Source organism: Callorhinus ursinus, unplaced genomic scaffold (genome assembly GCF_003265705.2).
Source record: "Callorhinus ursinus isolate GAN/ISIS: 27379988/994484 unplaced genomic scaffold, GSC_fseal_2.0 scaffold25, whole genome shotgun sequence".
NCBI lineage: Eukaryota > Metazoa > Chordata > Mammalia > Carnivora > Otariidae > Callorhinus > Callorhinus ursinus.
Genome location: NW_027397087.1, coordinates 37,212,455 through 37,238,113, shown reverse-complemented (window position 1 = coordinate 37,238,113; position 25,659 = coordinate 37,212,455). Strand labels below are relative to the sequence as shown.

The 25,659-nt window shown below is 37.1% G+C and overlaps 1 protein-coding gene and 1 pseudogene across 9 annotated transcripts in view; one reads left to right on the top strand and one right to left on the bottom strand.

The window, feature by feature from the left end:
• LOC112833393 (V-type proton ATPase subunit G 1 pseudogene) overlaps positions 1-25,659 on the top strand; it is a 165,851-nt pseudogene that overhangs the window by 44,681 nt on the left and 95,511 nt on the right.
• Positions 1-25,659, bottom strand: part of NEO1 (neogenin 1) — a 240,133-nt gene that overhangs the window by 128,119 nt on the left and 86,355 nt on the right. For all 9 annotated transcript variants that reach the window (XM_073877334.1, XM_073877342.1, XM_073877340.1 and 6 more), the window contains one exon: positions 23,134-23,270. In XM_073877334.1, the coding sequence (XP_073733435.1) occupies positions 23,134-23,270 (137 nt within the window). The remainder of the gene's footprint in view (positions 1-23,133; positions 23,271-25,659) is intronic.

The window sequence follows — 25,659 nt, the reverse complement described above, 5'->3', positions numbered from 1 at the left end:
ACATCATTAGTTTTTGATGTAGGGATCCATGATTCATTGTTGCGTATGACACCCAGTGTTCTATGCAGTACGTGCCCTCTTTAATACCCATCACCAGGCTAACCCATCCCCCGACCCCTTCCCCTCTAGAACCCTGTTTGTTTCTCCAAAACCCGCACTTTAACAAGCTCTCTCAGATTACTCTCAGCCATGCTGAAGTGGGAGAACCCTGCATTAGGGATCACTAAAAGAGATGACTATATACATCATCACAATTTATATACACAGAGAGCTCCCCAATTCTTGTGCCTTCTGGGACCACTGAATTCATTCATCTGCTCAATCACTGAACAAATATTTAATAAGCTACAAGTTACAAAGACATTTTAGTGGATGCTGTGAGGGAGACTGATAATAAAGACATGCTTAGTAAGTGTTATATAGATGGGAATTCAAAAGAGAGAGCTATAACTAAGTACTGATGAACTGAGGAATATACAGAAGATTGGTCCAGTGGTTACCTCACAAGAGGATAACTGGGAAACTGGAAAATAAAGAGAGATGGGCAGTGATTTGTTACCATATACTTTTTCCCTCAAATTTTAAAACTATGGTAAAAATAAACATTATAGAAAATATATGGTCTTAACCATTTTTAAGTGTACAGTTTAGTGGTATTAAGTACATTCACACTGTTGTTCAGCCATCTTCATCATCCATTTCCAGAACTCTTTTCATCTTGTAAAACTGAAACTCTGTACCCATTAAACAGTAACTCCCCTTTCTTTCTTTCCCTCCTAAGCCCCTGGCAACCACCCTTCTGCTTTCTGTCTCTATAATTCTGACTACTCTAAGCACATCATATGAATTGAATCATACGGTATTTTGTCTTTTTGGGACTGGCTTCTTTCACTTAGCAGAATGTCACGGTGCATCCATGTTATAAAGCATGTGTGAGAACTTCCTTCCTTTACAAGGCTGAATAACATTCCCCTGTATGTACATACCATGTTTTGCTTGTCCCTTCACCCACAGATGAACACCTGGGTTGCTTCTAACATTTTAACTACTGTGAATAATGCTGCTGTGAACACGAATGTACAGTTAACTCCTGGAGACCGGGCTTTCAATTCTTTCTGAGTATATATCCAGGAGTGGAACTGCTGTATCATACAGTAATTCTATTTTTAATTTATTGAGGAACCACCATACTGTTTTCCGCAGCAGTTACACATTCCCACTAATAGTACAGAAGGGTTCCAATCAATTTCTCCACATCCTCCCCTGTAACTTGTATTTTCTGTTTTATTTTGTTTTTGAAAGTAGCTATCCTAATTGCTGTGAGTGGTATCTTATTGCACCGTATACACTTTTGTACCATTTGATTTTTACCAGGTTCATAGACTGCCTATTTAAGAAAATTTTACTGACTACTGGATGGTTTGGATTTGTCTGCTCCCTGATTCTCCCCAGTATTATTTCAGCTAGTTCTTTCTGTTGACTGAGAGTGCCCTTTGTTTTCTTTTCTCCTTCTCTACTTTCATCATTTTCAAATTTAAAAGCTAAGTATTTAATATAGGAGGTGTAAACGATACATAAAAGAAACAGAAAAAAGCCTCCCCTATACTAAGCTCTAAACTACCTGTCAGTACCACTACTCTCCCCAGAGATAAACACTATTGATATGTTTGGTGTGTAAGCTTCCCAAACTTTTTTTCTATGTTTCAAACACATCTCTCTCTCTCTTTCACACACACTTTAAAATATAGAATGAATCAGCCAATAAATACTCTTCCGCAACTTGTGTTTCTCTCTTAATAACTCTACATACCAGTATTATGACCATCTCTTTTTTGACAGCAGCCCAGTGGTCCACAGTCTGACTACAATTTATTCAATCATTCTCCTACTAATGGCCATTTAAGGTTGCTTGTAATTTTTCTATGACAAGTAGTGTTTCAATATGCATCTTTGTACATATTTGTACATAGATCTTTGTACACATGTCTAAGAGTTTCAGAAGCCTAGCCATCAAAAGGAATGAGATCTTGCCATTTGCAACGACGTGGATAGAACTGGAGGGTGTTATGCTGAGCGAAATAAGTCAATCAGAGAAAGACATGTATCATATGACCTCACTGATATGAGGAATTCTTAATCTCAGGAAACAAACTGAGGGTTGCTGGAGTGGTGGGGGGTGGGAGGGATGGGGTGGCTGGGTGATAAACACTGGGGAGGGTATGTGCTATGGTGAGCGCTGTGTTGAATCACAGATCTGTACCTCTGAAACAAATAATACAATATATGTTAAAAAAAAAAAAAGAAGATAGCAGGAGGGGAAGAATGAAGGGGGGGAATCGGAGGGGGAGACGAACCATGAGAGATGATGGACTCTGAAAAACAAACTGAAGGTTCTAGATGGGAGGGGGTGAGGGGATGGGTTAGCCTGGTGATGGGTATTAAAGAGGGCACGTTCTGCATGGAGCACTGGGTGTTTTGCACAAACAATGAATCATGGAACACTACATCAAAAACTAATGATGTAATGTATGGTGATTAACATAATAAATTTTTTTTTAAAAAAGGAGGGTACTTGATGTAATGAGCACTGAGTGTTACATGCCACTGATGATCACTAAACACTACCCCTGAAACTAATATACTCTGTTAACTAAACTGAATTTAAATAAATAATTAAAATTAAATAAATAGTAAATAAACTAATGACAAAGGTTACCACTGAGAAAGGGGGTAAGGAATGGGAAAGGGGAAATGAAGGAGATTTACTTTGTTGATATGGTTTGAGCCTTTAATAATGTTATTATATTACTTATTTAATTTGAAAGAAAAATAAAAACCAAACTAATAAACTGAAAAGCTAATAGAAATACAAATTTTTGTAAGCAGAAAAAATGATTAATATATTTTTCACTGTCACTCATATTCTTAAACAACCAAAAAAATGTAAATTAAAAAATCTACTTTGCACTACAAAAACAATTAAATACCTGAGACACAAAGGTGCACAGTCATATCACGTGACCATATTCTAAACACTGGAGGAAAAAGACCAAATTAACTTTCATTCTTACAGAGAATGACTTTAAAAAATCATTGTCATATGAGGAGACAATCCCATAAAATACAGCCAGAACAAAATATTATGTAAGTGTATTTAAGACAGTAAAAAAAAAGTGTTATTTTTCTGGATTTCTGCGCTGTTTGTACTTTTGTCAATTCTCTTAGAAACTAATTTGTTGGGGCGCCTGGATGGCTTAGTCATTAAGCGTCTGCCTTTGGCTCAGGTCATGATCCTGGGGTCCTGGGATTGAGCCCTGCTTCGGGCTCCCTGCTTCTCCCTCTCCCACTCCCCCTGCTTCTGTTCCCTCTCTCGCTGTGTCTCTCTGTCAAAGAAATAAAATCTTAAAAAAAAAAAAGAAACTAATTTGTTGTGGTTTCTTTTCTCATTGTAAATTACTACTCATTCTGTACCTAATTAGACACTCATTTTCTTTTTCTACTATAATAAAATTTCTTGGCAAATAAAATATCTCATAATTCCACTGTCCTGTTCCAATTTTTTAAAATTCAGCAGCAACTATTTTCAGTATCCCAGGAAAAAAGCTGAAGAGGAAAATATAATTTGGAGACTTTCAGAAGCTTTATCCATCAGTAGATTAGTAACAATACCTCCTCTAGAGATTTATAGGAGGAAAGGGAACTAAATTTTGTGGAGTATTAGCTATGAGTCAGGTATTATAACATGTACTTTATCTATTAAATCTCTTTAGAGTCTCAAAATGTAAAGTGCATTTACATGATAAGTATAATTCTGTTATACAATCACTGGGAATCAGTCATGCACCCCTGAAAAGGGCTGACAATAACTCTGGCCAATGTAACAACTTGTTTATATCCTCTCACTTTAACACACTAGTGTGATTTGGTGTATATCCTGCAGTTCTCTTTGATCTGGAGCTCAGCACCAATGCTCCATAAATAATTTACCTCACAAGTATGGAAATAAAAAATTCTCAAGGGTTTTGAGGAAATGGTATTTTATTTCTGCTAATGTAGTCATTAGATTTTGTAACTAGATTTTTAAAAAATACTTATAATTAGATGAAGACTAATATACTAAGCCAATTTAATTATTTACTCTAGGTAACAGATATTATGAAACAGCAGTTTATGGAGGCAAACATATTTGGAATTGAATTGTAAATTACTGATATTTCATAGCACATTTGACATTATTCCTTTGCTTCTTCAAGAGAAATTCAAATACCTATATTGAGAAAAATTTCAAATCTAAAAATAATAGAAGTAGTAGAGAAGTAGTAGTGATAGCGAAAATTTAACTATTTCTAAAGACATGTAAAAGCAAAGGCCTGAAATTATTATTAAAATATTAAATTTTCTTTTTAAAATTTTTATTATATATATTTTAAAGTTTTATTTATTTATTGGGCAGGAGGAGCAGAGGGAGAGGGAAAGAGTCTCAAGTGGACTCCATGCTGAGCACAGAGCCCAATGCAGGCCTCAATCTCACGACACCAAGACCATGTCCTGAGCTGAAACCAAGAGTCAGAAGCTTAACCAACTGCACCACCCAGGCACTCCAGTATTCTAATTTTTCTATTTCCCATGTCTTTCTGGTACCAATAAATGGACAATTCCTTAACACAATAAAGAATTCTCTAATGTGACTGACAAACAAATGCATCATCTACATATAAAATCAACACTGTTTAGAAAATTTAGAAAATACCTCACAATGCAAGATACAAAAATGACCAATAAGCAGACGGTAAAATATTCAACATCATTAATCATCAGGGAAATGCAAATTAAAACAATAGAGAGATACCATTACCAATCCACCAGGATAACCACAACTGAAAAGACTGACCATCTTCAGTGCTGGCCAGGATGTGGAGCAAAGAGAATTCACATACACTGTTGGCAGGAACATAAACTGGTACAACCACTTCGGGGAAAGACCAGGCAAAATAGGAATACTCTTTATCAACAAAAAGACAAAGACTCCTAATACATGCAACAACATGCTTTGTGGAAGAAGCCTTACATAAACAAACAAACTGATGACATGATTACATTTATATGAAGCTTTGGAACAGGCAAAACTAATATATGCTGGGAAAAAAAGGGGGAGTCGATGCCTTTGGGGTGGTAAGGAGAGGATCTGCAGGGAAGGGACATGAGGGAACTTTCTGCAGTGATGGTAATATTCTATAACTCGATAGGGATTTTGGTTATATAGGAATACATATCTCTTAGAACACATTAATAGCACACTAAGACTTGTGCATTTCATAGCATATAAAGCTTACCTCAAAAGAAAAATTTTTTAAAGAACCACAAACAAAATATTCTGCTCTAGTTAATGATATGAATACTGAAATATTTGGGTACATCTGCCACTTACTCTAAAATATATCAAAAAATTAAGATGGATGGATAGAGTGACAACATGTGATACAGCAATTGTCAATTTCCTAATGTCAACTGAATACTCCAAGTGGTGGGTGTTTGCTGTAAAATTCCTTCAACTTTTTTCATAAAATTTTTCCAACACAGAGAAATGTTGAAAAAATTGGAAAAGATTTTTTCTTTAGGAAAAAGACATTCTTCAACACCCCATCACTCTTAGGACAAGGAAATTACTATGATTAAGAGTTTTGAAAGAAAAAAAAGTACTATCATTTTAAGACAGAAGTAGAAATGGGTGGTAAAGATCAGCATCTTGGAGCACCTGGGTGGCTCAGTCGGTTAAGTGATTTCATCTCAGGTCATGATCTCACGGGTAGTGGGATGGAGTTCCCCACTGGGCTCCACACTCAGTGGTGAGTCTGCTTGAGATTCTCTCTCTCTGTCCCTCCCCCAACTCATGTGCATACTCTCTCTCAAACAAATAAATCTTAAAAAAAAAAAGATCAGCATATTGACAAATGATTTGGTTTTGACAATGACACAGAACACCTAGCTGACCGTAGTCATTTCTTAGTATTTCAAAGCTCACAAGACAAATTCTGTCCATGTAAATTCTGCTTAGAAACTATAAAAGAAAACAATTTAGGCTTGTGATCATTACTGAATTTTATCTTTTACATAAATATGCCATTCTTAAATAATATTTTTATTGATGTAAAACTGACATATAACCATGTATTACTTTCAGATGTATGTAAGATAATGATTTGATATTATGTATTATTGAGAAATGATCACAATAATTCTAGAACATCCATCACCACATATAGTTACAAACCGTTTTCTTGTGATGAGAACTCTTAAGATCTGTTCTTAGGAACTTTCAAATGTATAATACAGTATCATGTCACCATGTTATCTATTATATCTCTAGGATTTACTTATAACTAGAAGTTTGTGACTTTTGACCACGTCCACCCATTTCTCACACACATAAACACACACACACACACACACACACACACACACACCCTCTGACAACCACCAATCTATTCTCTGTATCTATGAATTCAGGTTTTTTCTGTTTTTGGTTTTTTTTTTTTTTTTTGGTTCCACATATCAGTAAGATCATATGGTATTTGTCTTTCTCTGACTTATTTCATTTAGCAAAATGTCCTCAGGGTTCATCCATGTTGAAAATGGCAAAAAACAATGTTTAAATAAAGTCTGTTGACTATTTCTGATGTCAAGAACTCGGTGGGGGGGGGGCGTGCCTGAGTGGCTCAGTCATTAAGCGTCTGCCTTCGGCTCAGGTCATGATCCCAGGGTCCTGGGATGGAGCCCTGCATCAGGCTCCCTGCTCCACAGGAAGCCTGCTTCTCCCTCCCTCCCACTCCCCCTGCTTGTGTTCCTTCTCTCACTGTGTCTCTCTCTGTTAAATAATAAACAAAATTTAAAAAAAGAATTCAAGGTATACACTTATCTGTTAAAAACAATTAGTGTCATTTCTTCTACTTTCTGAGCAAGAATCACCGAAATCAACTAGACAAGAATAAGTCTCAGAGACAAAGTGGGCACATAATAGTGCAGCTTTTATCATCCTGGGCTAGAAATGCCTAATTACTTCACTGTGTCACCTACTGTACCCTTGGGGATGAAGACTGCACCCTATTTGCCATTCTGTCTCCAGTAATACTAGATTCTGCTTCTGCTTAACTTGCACTAAGTACTGAATAAATATTGCTTGAAAAATATCTCTGATATTACTTTTAAGATAGTCATAGAAATGCTGTATTTGTAATCACAGATAAGAAAAATATTAACACAGGGAATGGAGGAGATGGGGAATGGAGACTGTCCCCATCCTACTCAGCTTCCATTGGACTAGTTCCATGTTTATCTATTTTACATTTCTTGCTTGCAAAGTAAGCTCCTGAGTTCCCTGCCCCCCCCACCCCCACACAAAAAAAAGTTTGAAAGGCACCGACACACGATCTCACCTTTTGAAATTTGTCTGGGCAAAAAGGCCAATAAAGTGTTCATTATCATTACAATGGGGATTGGGCAAAAGCAGAACAGATTTAGTTTCATTTAGCTTTCTGTCAGCTATTCTCAGACTTTAGATCAATGCAGGGCAGTTAGCTTTCAGATATTTCAGATATTGAGGGTAACTGCTGTATTAACAAGATATTCTTGTTGGGGCAAGATCCCATTCCTGTGTGTAAATTGGGTTTACCTGAAAGTGTCGTCAATAAACACTTAATGGAAGGAGTGGCAGTGGATAAACAGGGATGAAATCTGCACTAAAGAAGAAACTTGTCCTAGCTGTTCTTTCCATTAGGAGATACCTTTCTATTGACCATTCCAGAGCTTCTGAGTTCAATTTTTAGTGAGAAGGTGGCATTTTCTAATTCATAAAATTGCTCCACTTTTCCTGCTGTTCCTAATTCTGGCTATCATCTCTTTAATGAAGAAAGAGGAAGATAACTAAAATTAAGAGAATGGGAAGTTTAAGAGATTCAATATATTTAATATGAGACTTACTGCCAATATGACTAAAATTACTAAAATTCATTTTGGCATGGATCTCTTTACCAAATCTGGAAAATTCAATAACACCCCTTGAAGTAAAAGAAATAATAAAATAGTAAATATTATATGGAACACATTCCCTCAAAAGGACTGAATACATAACAGATTCAAGAAAAGATAGCTAAAATTAATGAATAAGAGACACGGAGTAAGCTAAGCTTGAAATTCTGAGGTCAAGACAGGTATCTTTACTAGGAAGTAGATTAATGCCAAGGATGACAGCCAAAACTTCTCCCTTGTTTCTGAGCTGGAAAAGGCATGACTTTGCCCATACTGCTATTCTTTTGTTCTTTAAATAAATACTGAAAGATGTTTACTAATATTCCATCCAATCTGCCAGAGTCAACAAGCAGGAACGCAGCATGCATAGACTTAGGTGAGAGCCTAAGAAGCTGGATTGGGCATAAGAGTGGAGTGTGACTGGCCTGCCTCACACCCTTGGAGCCAAGGGTATCTGGTGATTATGGCATGCGACAAAACCAAAACAGAATGTCATCTAAGATGTCCATTTGAATGATCCAAGGAGGAAGTAGAATCTAGGTAAATAGGCAAAAAAGAAATCAAAGAAAGAATCGAGTAAAGAGGGTTTAAATAGAAAGGAAAGATTCTTTGAAACCCAGGGACATTGGCTGAGGCACATTTACTAAAGCCAACAAAGCACCAGGCACTGTATTAGGCATCTTTCTTACATCATCACCACAAAGAAGGCATTCTCATCTCCATTTTACAAATAAGAAAGATGAAGCTCAAGTAAACGGATTAATTTCCAAGGTTACATGGCCAGAGAATGGGAAACAGGGACACGCCTCCAAAAACATAGCTCTCTTCATCATACCATATTCCTTCTATGATATGCAATGCTGATCTCTTAGTGGTCTTATAGAAACCGGGGATCCATTTCTATACCATGATTCCTGCTTATTTGTCCCACAAAACTTCCTCCTGATAAGGGTCATTTGGTAACATAAAAGCACAATAAAGTTGAGTTCTTCTCATGCTGCACTTTGACTAATGCACGAACAATAAACAGGCAGGATCTTCAGGCATATGAATGACTCTTCTATTTTGCAGCATTTTCATTTACTTGAGCTTCATCTTTCTTATTTATAGAATGGAGATGAGAATGCCTTCTTTGTGGTGATGATGTAAAAAAGATGCCTAATACAGTGCCTGGTGCTTTGTTGGCATTTAGTAAATGTGCCTCTCCTGAAGGGGGTTAGTTACCATGGAAATGAGGTTATTGTACTTCAGAATAAATTTACATAACTATTAGAAAATTATTTCAAGCTTGTAAAATATGGGATTTACCTGAAAGCTAACATGACCACTGAGATGTGATAAAAAATATAAGAAGAACTGCAAACCAATTTAAAATGATTCAGGTCCCAATATAGGATTATAAAACAATTGTAAAACAATTTCTAATTTACAACAATGGCTTCAAAAATGAAACATCTATGAAGTAAAATTGCGAAATATCTCAGATATAGGGAGCAAACTATAAAAATGTCCAAACATCTTATCCATTTGTCAACAAAAATGTAGTGTCAGGCATTATATTAGGTGCTATGGATCAAAAAGTTGGCACGATGCAGGCCTGTCCTCATGGAACTCAGTCTGGTAGGAGAGAAAGATAAACAGATTGAAAAAAAAAACCCTTAAATGTGACAAGTGAGAAAGACATATGCAAGGCATATACACAAAATCAAAGAAGGTGGGGAGAAGATGGGTGTAAACAATGGGAGTAAAGAGGAGCAAGAATTTCAGAGATTTCTGAGGAAAGCCAGGCAAGAGAGTAGAAAGAGAAAGACTCTAGGCAAAAGGGACAACATAAACAAAAGAACTAAATGGGGTTTCTAAGAAACTAACTGTTGCCCTTGAAATTAAAATTCCTTAAGAAGCAATGGCAAGGGGCACCTGGGTGTCACAGTTGGTTAAGTTCTTGGTTTTGGCTCAGGTCATGATCTCAGGATCATGAGATCAAGCCCTGCAGCGGGCTCTGCGCTCAGCACAGAGTCTACTTGGGATTCTCCCTCCCTCCCCTCTTCCTCTGCCCCTCCCACTCATGCTCTCTCTTTCTCAAATAAATAAATAAACCTTAAAAAAAAAAAAAGCAATGGCTATAATGGACTGATCAGACTCAGACTCTAATTCTCTCTCTGCTTGACATTTAGAAGAAAAATGACCCTTTCAAGATAAGTAAACATCCAGTATTCTGAAAATTATAGATAAGACTTCAAAAAGAAGACATATAAGGCTTCTTGCTAATGAGTGTGTGGTAATTTGTAGAAGAAAGTCAAAGGACATGACCCAATTTATACCATAACTGTGACACAAATAATATGTTATTTAATATATTCAAAGGATTTAATCTTGCCATTTAATAGTCTTCTAAAATATGACTTTTGTTAGATGTATAGTATTCTGATATATGGATAGGACATAATCTATTTTACCAATCACCTATTGTTTGCCATTTAGATGGTTCATAATTTTTCTCCATTAAATATATATCACTCCAACAAATATATATCATTGCAATTTCTATGCATAAATCTTTGCACACATCCTGGATTATTTCATTAAAAGAAATTACTAGAAGCAGAACTGTGGGCCAAAGGGTGTGCAAATTTTAAGACTTTTGATTATATTACCAAAGTGCCTTAACAAAAAGGTTACGTTAATTTGTACTGTTACCAGCAATGTATAAGAATCCTCACTTTACTGTAATTTTGCCAAGAGTAGATTATTATTTTTAAACTCTACCTATGGGCCAAAAAAGGGCTACTTTAATTTGCATTTCTTCTACTATTCATAAAGTTGAACTTTTTCAGGTCAACTTTCTATTTTTATCTTGTTTCTGTAAACAGACCATTTTCTCTTTCCCCCTTTTTCAACTGAGACATTCATTTGGTTCCTGTTAATTTATAAGTTTCACTTTTATCCGTGGCAATTATTTTTCCAAGTTTTTAATGGAAGGATTTTGATCATTTCTGCCATTCTGAAGAGTGGATTTTAAGAAAAACCAGGGTTAGAACAAGAAACACTAGTTAGGATATTAATGAAGTAGCCTAGGAAGGAGACTAACTGAACTTGAACTGGGGCGTAAAGACAAGGAGAAAGAGAACCTGAACTGGATGTGGGAAGAAATAAAAAAGACTGAAATGATCAAAAATGATTCTCGTGTTTCTAGCACAAGGGCAGAAGCGGGCAGTAACACCACGAAGATACAGAAAACCAGAGAAAGATTTTGAAGGAAGAAAGTTAAGTTCAACTTTGGACACGTCAAGTTTGAGGGACCTGTGGGACACCCAAATGGAAATGTCTGATGCTCAGCAATGGGTCTGCTCCAGGAATTTGGGTGTTATTGTTATGTACCTTATACCAGAAACCATGAGCACAAAGAACTGTCAGCTGAAGACAGAACTATGTGAACACTAATATTTTAATGTGCATGTTGAAGAAAAGGTGCTCATAAAAGAAAAGCAGAGGAATGGACAGAGAAATAAAAGGAGAAACAGGATAATATAGTGTTATCAAGACAAAACAGTGGAGCATCTCATGGGGTTGGAAGTAAAGATGAAGGGATTCAATGCACACAGTCTTGAACTACAATAGCAAATAAGGAATATAAGAGTTTTCAAGTAGCCATTTGGAAGAAAGCTCATCTTTAGCGGCTTTGGTGCTTTTGTTTAAGCTTTATGTTGGCTTATGGGAGGCATCAAAAGGTCAAGAATAACCATTAATAAAGACGATAAAGCACTGTTTATAAACATATGTATATATGAATGTGGCAATTTTGGCCTCAATTATATAAGTTAGAGTAATGATTCATCTTCCTCCAGAATAACTTTTTAGAAGATTTTTTTCATCCCAATTTCTTTTACATAGAAGTCTATGAAATACAAGGTACAAAGGAAAACATAAGTAATAAAGTAACCACAAACATCAAATCATTCCAGTTGTCACAGTTCACAATTTCACTACAAAGTTTCATTCACTTATTCAGTAATTACTTGCTGATAATCTATTGATAAATCATAGTTAATACCAGTCCCTGGGTTTTTTTTTTTAAGTTCACTTCTTTTTAATAATCTCTACACCCAACATGGGGCTTGAACTCACAACCCTGAGATCAAGAGTCACCTGTTCTACCACCTGAACCAGGCAGGCACCCCAGTATCAGTCCCTGTTGATAAGGACCTCAGTCCAGCAGTAGTGGGAAAAGGCATATAAACAAATCAATGAGAAACACCACTGGTTAAAAGAGAGCTATTCTGAGAGACATCATAATCACCTGAGGGTGAGAGGGTGGTTATGAAAAACTTCATAGCGAAGTTAAGGTCAGGACTAATCTTGAAGGACTGTCAGAAAAGTTTAGCTGAGGGTGTGAGGATACAGGGGAATGGAGAAATCAAACAGCATAGTATGTTCAGGAAACTAAATGTAGTTTGGTAAAGATGACTTTCATTTCTATCCCAGGTTCAACTGGAAGAGTGCCAGAAGTTTATTTAGTTAATCCTTATAACAACTTATTGAACTGATAAAAGAAACTAAGACAAATGTAAGTTACATAACTTGCCCATGTTCACATAGAGACAGAAATGAGACCCAAGCATGCTGGGTCCAGAGACTGCACTTAACTACTCTGCTTCTCAGTTAACAATGAAAAAGTTGCCTTTATATGAAGGGTCTGATTATGTTTTATACACAGGCCGTAAAGAGTTTATCCTAAGCCAAGACAACTGAGAGTTCTTTTTTTAAGATGGTAAATCTTATGTATATTTTACTCCCCCCCACACACACAAAAATAGCCGTAACAATAACTAAAACAATTACATGGTCCCAGGAACTTTACTAAGTGAAGGCTACTTTTTTCAGTCACTCCTTACAATGACCTTATAACTGGTGGTAAAAGTCCCAGTGTTACAGATGTTTAGAGCAGATCTTCCAGCACCTGGAGAGGAAGTGTGATTCTTCCCCAGCAGGAAGGACAACTACAGTCTCTATGGAGGCCTTGTTTCCTCCTGTTCCCGCCAGCCGGCATCCCTAGGCCCCTCTGATGAGATGCCTGGAGACTTGCAGAAGCTCCTACAGAGATCTCTTCCTATGTCTATCAAGAACTGGGAGTTCTAACAAATGAGAGCAGACTACTATAATTCATCATGAACTAAAAAGAAGTGAAATCAAGCAGAAGACTGGCAGAAAAGGGGAGATCAATGTCTTAATGTAAGTAGAGATCAGATAGAGTAGAAGGGTAAATGTAGAATGACATTAGGCTTGGAGCGCCTGGATGGCTCAGTTGGTTAAGCGACTGCCTTCGGCTCAGGTCATGATCCTGGGGTCCTGGGATCGAGCCCCGCATCGGGCTCCCTGCTCGGCCAGAAGCCTGCTTCTCCTTCTCCCACTCCCCCTACTTCTGTTCCCCCTCATGCTCTCTCTCTCTCTGTCAATTAAATAAATAAAATCTTTAGAGAAAAAAAAAAAAAGAATGACATTAGGCTCTGACTTCAGAGAAAGATTGTAGAATCAGTGAGATTTGTTATGAGTATTGACAAAGTCAAGGAGGTGGCCAATTCAGAATTTATCAATTTATCCCACAAGAAAACAAATGGAAAATTTTCTTCTTTTGTGTGTGGGGGGGAGGAGTGGAGATGTGTATCACAGACTGTTATGAATGTTGTAAGAGAAAAGGAAAAATTCCTCTTTAAAAAAAAAAACAAACTCATGACCAATGGGTGTTATCGGCAATCTGAGATGACAGGAAATACACGACGGGCTAATTCACGTCACAGCATGTGTAGAAATCCCAGGAGTTAATGATAAAACAATAAATTTGAAATATTTAACAGATGAAGAATGAACTTATAACCTTTTTCTGCATTAACACTCACTATGGCATTTCCTGTGGCTATAACTTCTTAAAAAAATAACAGAAGTCAGATAGGCATGACCATATATATAGAAATAACTATATAAAAACTTTATATACATGTGTGTGCGCACGTGCATGTGTGTGTATAATCTCCAACTATTTCTCATAAACTGCTTTCCCTGTTTGAAAAAGAAAATACTTTCAGTTATGACAAAGTTCAAAATAAAATTTTCCAAACTTTTTTTGTACATAGTAACTTATCTGTAAACAATAAAAAAGAAAAGACCTCATGTGACACACATTAACAGTACACGTTCAATTATTTTAGCTTACCATCCAGATTAAGAAACAGAACACACCAGAGGTCCTGTTGTTCCACATTCAGTCACTACCCTGCCTTTGTCCAAAAGTAATCACCATCCTGATTTCTAAAACCACGGATTAGTTTTGCCTATTTTTGAACTTTATAAAAATGGAATCACACAGTATGTATTCTTCTGTGACTGGCTTCCTTCCTTCAATGGTGTTTGTTTTATCCATGTTGTCGAATGTAGCAATGGTCTGTCAATTTTCACTGTTGATAATATACCACTGTAGGATTAGAACACTACTTATCCGTTCTACTGTTGATGGATGTTTTAACTGTTTCCTGTTTTGATTTACCGTGAATAAAGCTGGTGAAAACATTATTGTGTGTTTTTTGATGCATATATTTACACATTTCTGGTGTGTATACTCCTAGGAATACAACCATTATATCATAAGATACGTTTATATGCAGTTTCAGTAGATTCTGCCAAACAGTATTCTGAAGTGATTATATCAATGTGTAGTCCCTAACAGCAGTACATCAGAGTGTTCCTCATCCTAATGAACATGTTATTATTAGTCTCTTTAATTTTAGCCACTCTGGCGGAACAGTATCTCACTGTGGCTTTTATTTGCCTATCTCAGAAAACTAATGATGATAACTACTTATTCAGTAGCCACCTGGAGATCTGTGAGGTGGCCGCTCAAGGCTTTTGATGATTTTTTACTGGTTTATCGGTCTTTGTTTACCTTGTTGATCTGTAAGAGTTCTTAAGAGAGTGTATATCAAGAGTTGAAACTTTTTCTAAAAAGGACCAGAGAGTAAATATTTTAGAATTTGTGGGTCATGTGGTCTCTGTCACAACTACTCAACTCCGCAGAAGCAGCCACAGTCAATATATAAATGAATGTGACTGTGTGCCAATAAAATTATTTATGGACAATAAAACTGAATTTCATAACATTTTCATACATCACCCTAATATTATTCTCCTGTTTCAACCATTTAAAACTGTATAAACGATTTTTTTTTAAGATTTTTTATTTATTTGACAGAGAGAGACACAGCGAGAGAGGGAACACAAGCAGGGGGAGTGGGAGAGGGAGAAGCAGGCTTCCCGCTGAGCAGGGAGCCCCATGAGGGGCTCAATCCCAGGACGCTGGGATCATGACCTAAGCTGAAAGCAGACGCTTAATGACTGAGCCACCCAGGTGCCCCTAAAACTGTATAAACGATTTTTAGCTCATAAGCTATATAAAGCCAAGCAATGTGGCAGATCTGGTCTATGAGCTGCAGTTTGTACACTCTTCATCTAAACAAAGACCTTTGTCAAGCCTTGCATTTAAGTACTGTCAGGTGTTTATCAATGCTGTTATGCTTTACAAGGAACTAATTTTTGGCTTTGCTGAAACTCTCTATTTTGAATGTTTTTTTCTCTTTTATTAATTTTGCTCTTGCCATTACTTCCCCTCTTGTATTTCCTTTGGGGTAAGTTTGCTATTTTTTTTTTTTTTTAGCTTTTTGAGATAGATATTTAAATCACTGATTTTTCAGTCTTTCTTCTCTTCTAATACCTGTACTTAAGGCTATAAATTTTTTCTAAGCATCCCATAAGTTTTGATAGGTCATATCTCTATTAGTTCAAACAATTTCCTAATTTTCATCATTTCTTTTCTGATTGACGGATTATTTCAAAGTGATTCACTTAATGCCCAAACACAAGGAGATCTTCAAGTTACCAGTTTTTAAAGTTACTTTTTCATAACTAGTTCCAAACTTAATTTTGCAGTAGTCAAATCTACAGAATTTCAATTCTCTAAAATCTGCTAAGAACTGTTCTGTGGTCAATATGTGGTATATTTTAGTAACTGTTTCACAGGCACTATTTAAAAAAACAATTTATTCATTTGTTTGGTGCAATATCCTATAAATATCAATTATATTACTAATACCTTACTAATCTCTTAAAAAATATATTTAACATGCTTATTTTTAATTCTTGGGTTTTTTTTTACCCAATAATTCTCCATCAAATGGTATATATTATTCTACCTCCACACTTGGTATGGTCAAAGTTTTTAATTCTGGATTATCACTGATGTATTTTTACTTTGATTCTAGTCTTTTAAAAAACTTGCACTTTCCCAAGTTACAACTGCTGCACAGCAAATCAGCCCAAAACTTAGTGGCATACCACCACCACCATTTTCTTATGCTCACAGATCCTTGGGTCAGGAATTAGGACAGCCCAGCAGGAATGGCTTATCTCTGCTTCCCCATGTCTATAAAAACTTGAATGTGTGGGGGCAACTTAGAAAGCTGGGGTCTCAAATCGATTGGAGACTTCTTCATTCATGTGTCTGGTCCCTTGATTAGATGACCTGCAAGGTGGGCTCAGTGGAGCTGTCTACCAGAGCACCTACAATGCAGCCTTTCCTTGTGGCTTGGGCTTCGCACAGCACGGCAGCTGGGTTCTGAGAGGGAGATCCCAAGAAGTGACTGGAAAGTGGTAATTCCAAAAGAACCAGGAGGAATCTGCACGGCCTTTTATAAGCCTCAGAAGTCATACGACGCCACTTCTGCCATACTCTGTGCAAATAGCTCCAAGCGCACTCAGATTCAAGGGCAAGGGATATAAACCCCACTACTCATTAGGAGGACCGCCAAAGAATTTGAGGGCTATGTCTTAAAACTCCCATATCTCTTGCAGCATTTCCTGAAAGTGTCTCTTCTTATTTAAGTATGTATTCCAAAACTGTTTTCAGTGTATATCTTTGTATAGCAAACCCTCTGAGGTCCTATATGATGAGAATTTTTATTATAACTAACATTTTGGATGGATATAAATTCCATGTGGATTCAATGTTCTTTTCCTTTAACACTTTAAAAAACATTACTCCAGGGGCACCTGGGTGGCTCAGATGGTTGGGCGTCTGCCTTCGGCTTAGTTCATGATCCCAGGGTCCTGGGATCGAGTCCCGCATCAGGCTCCCTGCTAGGTGGGGAGGCTGCTTCTCCCTCTGCCTCTGCCTCTCTCTCTCTCTCATGAATAAATAAATTTAAAAAATAAAAAATAAAAAACATTACTCCATTTTCCTCTTAAAATCAGATTTCTCAAAATTGAGACCAGGTGCAATATAATTCTTGTTCCTTTGTAGGTGATCTGCTCTTTGTCATGGGAAGCTTTTAGAATTCTGTCTTTGTCTTTGATATTATGTCACTATATGGGCCCAAGGGTGGGTTTTCCTTCCCACTCACACACAGAAGTCTTTAAGCCCTTTCAGACTAAGGTCTTCTGTTAGTCTTTAATTCTGAGAAACTGATCTTAATTATTTCTTTAAATATTTTCTCCTCCCTTTTTGTTCTCTCTTCTAGGATTCCTATTTACCTGGATAGAAACTCCTCTACATCCAACTTTCATGCCTCTTGGCTTTTATTCTATGTGTTCTCTTTATCATTTAATGTTGCATTCTCAGTTTTTCAGCATCATCTTCCAACTCATGAGTTTATCACCTGTACACCTTCAACCATCATCCAGTCTACTGTATTCTTTATTTTTACATTTTTCATACCGAATATTTCTACTTGGTTCTACACTGTTATGTTTTCTTGTTTTTGCATAGTATTGTTATATTTTTCTAATCTCCTGAAATAATATTTGTCAAGTTTATTTTTAATTCTTGGTCAATCTTTTCCAAAAATTCTCTATCAGATGGTATATGTTATTCACTCAGTTGTCTTTCTTTGAGAGTAATTGTACTATTCAGGTGACTAGTTTGGCTATAAACTAATGTTTTTCTGGGGAACCAGTCACTCTGTCTAGTAATATATAAGGTTACCAGACCTCACTGTAACCAACCTGGTGAAATTAAGAAGAGAGGAGAGTGAGCCCCAGAGCAAGGAGCCGCAGGGACCTTAGAACTACTGCTATTTACTCCAATTTGCTGGGCATTCCAAGACATTTCCTCTCATTTAAACTCAGGAAGAAACAACACTGGGAACAGAGTCTTCCTAGGTTGAAACACACCAATGGGAGCTTGGGAGGGGAGAAAAAAGGTAGTTATCTATCCCCTATGGACAATTAGGCCATACCCATTTACATTAATGCCATCAGAGCCCTAGCAGATCTTTTGAATAGTCATGGAAGCCTGGGCCACTGCTGCTCATTTCCGTGGGGAATGAACAGGGAAAGACGGTCTCAAGGCAACACCAGAGAGAAATAACAATAGAACTATTTTAATAGCCTTCCAATCTATCTTCTCACTGCTTCCTCACGCAGTCCGTAATCCCAGGCTAGAGCCACCACCCCCACACACAGGGACTCACGAGAGCCTTAGTCTCCCCACACTTCCCTCTTACTCCTCCAGTTTCTTCAGAGTTGATCTTGGGTGAAGGAGTCAACAGCTGGGACTAGTTTGGTAGGAAATGCAAACTGGCCTAGAAACTATTTTCTTTATCAATGGTGTAGAACTTTTGTTCAATTTCAACCACTCATAATCCAGTTCAGAAATGAGACGCAAGGAGCACCTGGGTGGCTCAGTCGGCTGCATGTCTGCCTTCAGCTCAGGTCATGATCTTGGAGTCTGGGATTGAGCCCCGCATTGAGTCTGCTTCTCCCTCTGACCCTCCCCATCTTATGCTCTCTCTCTCTCACTCTCCATCTCTCAAATAAAGTCTTAAAAAAAAAAAAAAAGAAATGTGACGCAAAATGAAAGGTTAAAATTTGTTAGTACAATATCGTATTACCATAAAATTTACCCTGAGACATCTAGTTTAGAGAGTAATGATAAGTACTTCCTAATTCTTTCACGGACACATAACAACCCTATCTTCATACCTTTGAAAACACATTTTATTTATTTTTTCTAACTTGTCATTAACCATGATTTATAAAGCATTGTGTATAAACTTTTGGATAAATAAAAAAAAAATCCTACTATAGTTCCTCTGCTCACCAACATTTTTAACCTCTAAGTGTCTTTAAGCACCACGATCCCCAGTCCTCTACTGCAGATCTAGACTATGGCAGGCACTCTCAAACACACATGTACAACTATTAGCCTCAAGCCAATCCAAAACTATGCAGAAATAGAGAAGTTAGCAGATAGGATGCATTTTCAACAATAGGCAAGAAATCGAATGGACCTAACAAGTGAGGTGGGGAGGAAGAGAAAGAATCGGTGGACAGTTGATAAGACTTGGTTAATAAAGGAATTTGGTTGTTCCCTATAAGGGTATCAAAAAAGCTAATTCAACCCTAAATTTCATTGAGGAATACAATATCTAGTACCAAGGAGGTAATGTTTTTTTTATCTATTCTGTACTGGCAAGATGATATCAATAATAATTTTCAGTTCTCAACAACGCACCACATGCTCTGGAGGTCAAAATCTTTTCCATTTTTGCCAATATAATGGTTGGGAAAAATGATATCTTTTAAATTTGTATTTTTCTCACTACTAGTATGACTGACTATCTGCCAATAAAGAAATGCAAACAGCTAATAAACTCTTCTTTCTGAGCTGCCTGTTCATATTCTTTATCAATTTTCCTCAGGTTATTTCTTTTTTTATCATCAGTTTCCAGAAACTCTCTGTATTTTCAGGATTCTCACCCTTTCTCGGTTAGGCATTACAACTATTTTCACTTAGCCTATCATTTGCATTTAGCTTTTATTTACAGGGGCTCTTCTACATAACTTAAAAAAAAAATGTACGTAGTCAACATTTGTTGGTTTTTGCTTGACATGTTCTTTCCTGTTCTGTCTTTTCCAGCACAGATAATACAAACATTAAACTCACATATTCTTCATTTTTTCATATTTTGACCAACTTTATTTTCTCCTACTTGAAAATCTATTGGACCAATACCCTTTAAGTTAAAGTAAGCTTTTTCCCTCTGAACTGAATTGCCACTTTGATAGTATTTTAAGTTCCATAATTACTTGTAACACCTGGATTTTTTTTTTATAATTTTTTTATTGTTATGTTAATCACCATATATTACATCATTAGTTTTTGATGCAGTGTTCCATGATTCATTGTTTGTTCATAACACCCAGTGCACCATGCAAAACGTGCCCTCCTCAATACCCATCACCAGGCTAACCCATCCCCCCACCCCCCTACCCTCTAGAACCCTCAGTTTTTCAGAGTCCATCATCTCTCATGGTTCGTCTCCCCCTCTGACATACTCCCCTTTTCTTCCTCTCCTGTTATCTTCTTCTTTTCCTTTTTTCTTAAAATATGTTGCGTTGTTTCAGAAGTACAGATCTGTGATTCAACAGTCTTGCACAATTCACAGCGCTCACCGTAGCACATACCCTCCCCAATGTCTATCACCCAGCCATCCCATCCCTCCCACCCCCAACCACTCCAGTAACACTCAGTTTGTTTCCTGAGATTAAGAATTCCTCATATCAGTGAGGTCATGTGATACATGTCTTTCTCTGATTGACTTATTTCACTCAGCATAACACCCTCCAGTTCCATCCACGTCGTTGCAAATGGCAAGATCTCATTCCTTTTGATGGCTGCATAATATTCCATTGTGTATATATACCACAACTTCTTTATCCATTCATCTGTCGATGGGCATCTTGGCTCTTTCCACAGTTTGGCTATTGTGGACATTGCTGCTATAAACATTGGGGTACATGTACCCCTTCGGGTCCCTACATTTGTATCTTTGTGGTAAATACCCAGTAGTGCAATTGCTGGATCGAACGTGTAACACCTGGATTTTATTCCTTTTGGTTGCCTACTCTTGGGCCAATACCATGCTGTTTAATTAGAGAAGGTCTGTGGTAATTTTTAATATCTAGGTTTCCTTACTCTTATTCTTTCCTCAGTTTTCCAGAATGTACTCATTTATTTTTTTTTAAAGATTTTATTTATTTATTTGAGAGAGAGAGAGAATGAGAGATAGAGAGCACGAGAGGGAAGAAGGTCAGAGGGAGAAGCAGACTCCTCGCTGAGCAGGGAGCCCGATGTGGGACTCGATCCCGGGACTCCAGGATCACGACCTGAGCCGAAGGCAGTCGCTTAACCAACTGAGCCACCCAGGCACCCCCAGAATGTACTCATTTAAAGGGCACTTTCTCTAGGGACAGATAAGATGGAACTAGGTACAAACTGTAAGATGTATGTATTATCTTACAACTAAAAAAAATGTAGTTAATAAGTGAATAGAAGAGTTTTAATTCAATTCCATACAATAAATAAAAGTTAAAAAGCAGAAAACAATCACATGGACAAATGCAACTGACACATATGGCAGAAATTATACCTCACATTTGAGGTTAATAACAAGGCACTTTACAGTGGAGGAAACTGAGGTACAGGTAGGAAATGGAAGACAGTGTTAGGCCAAGAATCTGACTAATGGTAAAAACAAAAAGAGAAAACATCTAGTAAGGGAGGAACAGGGACCAAATAAGATGGAGTTCACTAATATTTTACCTGTATGATCCCACCCACACAAAGGTAAAGAAATAAACTGGATAAACAGATAAGCAAAACAGAAATAGAAACTGATCATTCTACAACTGGTAACAGCCAACCGTCCACCTAGCCAAGAATAATGGTTCAGTGTAGGTGAGGCAACAGTTATGCAACTAACTGTAACAGTTCTAGTCTAAGGCTTTTCTTTTGATTTTCAGAGATTATGAATCCATTCACAAATAGCAATAGAGAACATAAACATTCTGTGCTTTTGCCAGCATAGAAGGACCCCAAGCAGTCTATTTCCCAATTCCTATCAAAAACAAATTTGAGGGGCACCTGACTGGCTCAGTCAGTGCAGCATGCAATTCTTGATCTCAGGGTCGTGAGTTCAAGCCCCATGTTGGGTGTAGAGATTACCGAAAATAAACAAACTTAAAATATATATATTGTATATAAAACAAAACAAATTTGAGTCCTCTGGTGACTACTGGAGGTATAAATGTGGCTATCATACTTCCTACTCAAGCCCACCAGTGAGCCAAGAGAAACAAACTTTCATAAAAATATGAAATAACCCTAAACCACAGATCAGAAAGTATTCTATCAAATATAATACAATTTGAGACAAGGTAATAATGAGTATCATGAGCCAAAATATACCTCTACATATCCAAGCAATGTTGGATTTTTCTAAAAGTTAACAGAAAAGGTCTTAAAATTTTTAGTTGAAACAAAGATAAAATGAGGGTGTAGACAAATTATAGGAGAGAGAGCAAATATTCCTCTGAGGGTACATTTCAATATGGAGGAAGGGCAAGGGACATGGAGATAAAGAAGAGATTATGCCATGTTCATTTTCTCTGACTTCTAAATCAGAGAGCCTGTAAGGGAAGATGCTGTGATGACCAACATCAGTTGAACGGAAAGAAATAAATCATCAAATCATCAAAGAGATGACCATGTTACACTGAGAGACACAGCGCATTCCGTCCTGGGTGATCTATTCTCCAGAAAGGAGGGAACACCAGTGCTTAGGAGATAAAAGATTCTAGGTCAGAGTATAAGAAGTCTCTGTGAGACAAGAAAAGTGAGCTGAACTTCCAGATGCCCCAGAACACAGCCTTCCCCATACTATACTGCAGATAATATCAATATCACTGGGCTCTTATCATATTCTAGTCACATATTCTCGGAGTTTACAAATATTAACTCTTTTAAATCCTTAAAACAACCTCAATGAGGTAAGTACTCTTGTTATCTCCATTTACAGAGGAGGTAAATGAGGGTCAGAGAGGTTAAGTAAATTTCCTATAGTTACATAGCTAGGAAATATAAGGCCCAGAATTGAACCTAAGCAAACTGGCATAAAGCTCAGGGTTTTAACTATTATGCTGTACTGTCTCTTCTACTCTAATGTTAAACAATTAGCAAACCCATAAAGTACACAGAATTTATTTATACAGGAAATATTTACATACCTTGTACTGTAAACTCTGCTTGAGCTTCAATTGTCTCATTTCCATTATCAGCTATACAAAAGTAAGTCCCCGCATCATCCTCAGTAACATCACTGATCTCCAGACTACCACCTGCCAGCAACACCAATTTTTCAGAGCTGCATAAAAAAATATTGACACATTTCAGAACTAGGAAAATAATAAATACCTGAGAAACTCTCTACATAAAACAGAGAAAACACTTAAAAAGCATTATTATTTATATGGCTATAGAGAGACTAACAAAATTAGCAGAATTTAATTTAGTCCAATTACTCTGCTCATATTTTACATGCATAAATATCACAAACACGAACCTAAATGTTACAATGAATTATCTCTAACACTTATTTTTTCTGAAAGAGAGAGAAAGAGCATGAAGCTTGGGGTTGGGAGGGGCAGGGGAGAGAGAGAATCTGAAGCAGGTTCCACACCCAGCGCACAGCTCAAATCAGGTCTTGATCTCACAATCCTGAGATCATGACCTGAGCCGAAATCAAGAGTCAGATGCTTAACCAACTGAGCCACCCAGGTGCCCCTATCTCTGAACACGTCTAATTATTCTCAAAGGTATACTACTTTTGTAACCAATTCCACTCCCCACAACCCATCCCTGCCTTCCAACTCTGCCCAGTTTTTCTGCACATGATCTAATTCTGAATTCTGGAATCAATCTGACATTGATTCAGGTACGCCAAATTGAGAGGACAACTGGAGAAGGTAAAATGTCAGATAAGAAATACAAAGTCGTGGGGCCATGATGCCTACTGAAAGTTTCCTGTGGTGGCTTGGCTAGGAAAGGGAGGAAAAGGGACAGGGAAGGGAGAGAACACGGTTGCCAGAGAGCAACCTGGATGTGGTTACCAGGTAAGAACCTGCTATCATGCCATCATCAAGGACACTGACCACTATAACCCAAATCTATACCGTGATTTAAACCTTTTAAGGAGAATATTTAAAGAAAAAGTAAGTGATCTTATAACATCGAGGGAAAAAATCACAAATCAATATTCTCATCAAGTTTTTATAAAGCGCAGAGGTTTAGTTGATTTGGAGTTTGTGGAGTTATAATTTTATTTTTATTTTGAGGTTCTATGTCTAAACTGGTTTTCATAGGCAGATTTTTCTCTCAAATCTTAAGACTGTCACATTTCCTATCTGTAACTATGCTCAACAAAAAATATGGCTTTTCACAGAGAATTTCTGATGGGGAAAAAAGAGAGGAAATGACCATTCAGTCTGTGCCACATTTATAATTCTCATGCTAAGTAAAGAGCTATTCTAGGTTAAATTTCAGTACACTGTGAACCTGAGTAATTAAGCTTCCTGAATCTGATAAACAAGATTAAGTTTCTGTACAAAGAAAGAGGAAAACCAGAATCAGGTTTGGTGGCTTCTCTATGAAATACCCTGCAAGATCATGACTCAACTTTATCAAGTGGCCTTCTAACTTGAAACATCTCTATTAGACCTCAAATCCCAATTTAATGTGATGAGATAAGAGAAGCAGTAAACATATCATGGAACAGAGCAAGAACTACTTGGATAAAACAGAGAGATAAGACAGGGTTTCCATGCCTCACAAAATAAGAAAAATTTACAAAATTTAAAATCCTCTATTTCACCCTTAGACAAAATTACTACTAATCTTCAAAAGTGGAAAACAATGCTCACGAGTGGAAAATCAGCAATATATACGTATGATACCCAGCTGAAGGGAAGATAATTTGAAATACTAGTTGGTATGGTACTTTTGAACTGAGATACAGTAATTCCTACTTAATAATTATACTAAAAAATATTCCTGATACTTGCTTGCCTCCTATTTGCCATAATTGAGTGCCAGTACAGAAGTCAATCTTTCTTAATGGAATTGATTTTCCTCCCTTAAAGGAAGCCTGGGAGGAAGAATGGCTGTTAGCTTGGCAGAATTCATTTAACTTGTTCACATGATGATGTGAGAGCTTATAGTAAGATGGCAATCGAGTCTTTAGAACTCCAAAATTCAAAGATGTAAGCAAAAGGAACAGTGTGTGAAAAGTAAGCATGGTCATTGGACCCAAGTTAGGTTGAGTTTTGCTGGGCAAAGGAAATTGTGTGTGTGTTGCTGGGGAGTCAGGGCTCAGTCTAGGAGATGGTGCAAAGGAGACTTTTTGTTTGTTTGTTTTGCCAAGGGAAAGGCCTTGAAGGAGATGAATCACACGATTCAGTGAAGGACAAGAGGAATGGGAAAAAGACTAGAAGCAGAAAGTCTGATTGTGAAATTACTGTAATGGTCCAGAACTAAAGAGAAAAAGATGAACTCTGGCAATAACAGAGATAAAAAGAAGGCAAAAAGTATTTTTTGAGGGAGAGACAACTCTTAAAAACAATGGATGATGAAGGTAAGGAGAGGGATTTATCCACTCAGCAAATATTTATTGGTGCACCTCTATGTGTCAGACAGCAGCTGGGGATGCAGCAGTGAGCAAAAACATAGCCAGTGCTCCCATGCAACTCAGTGGGAAA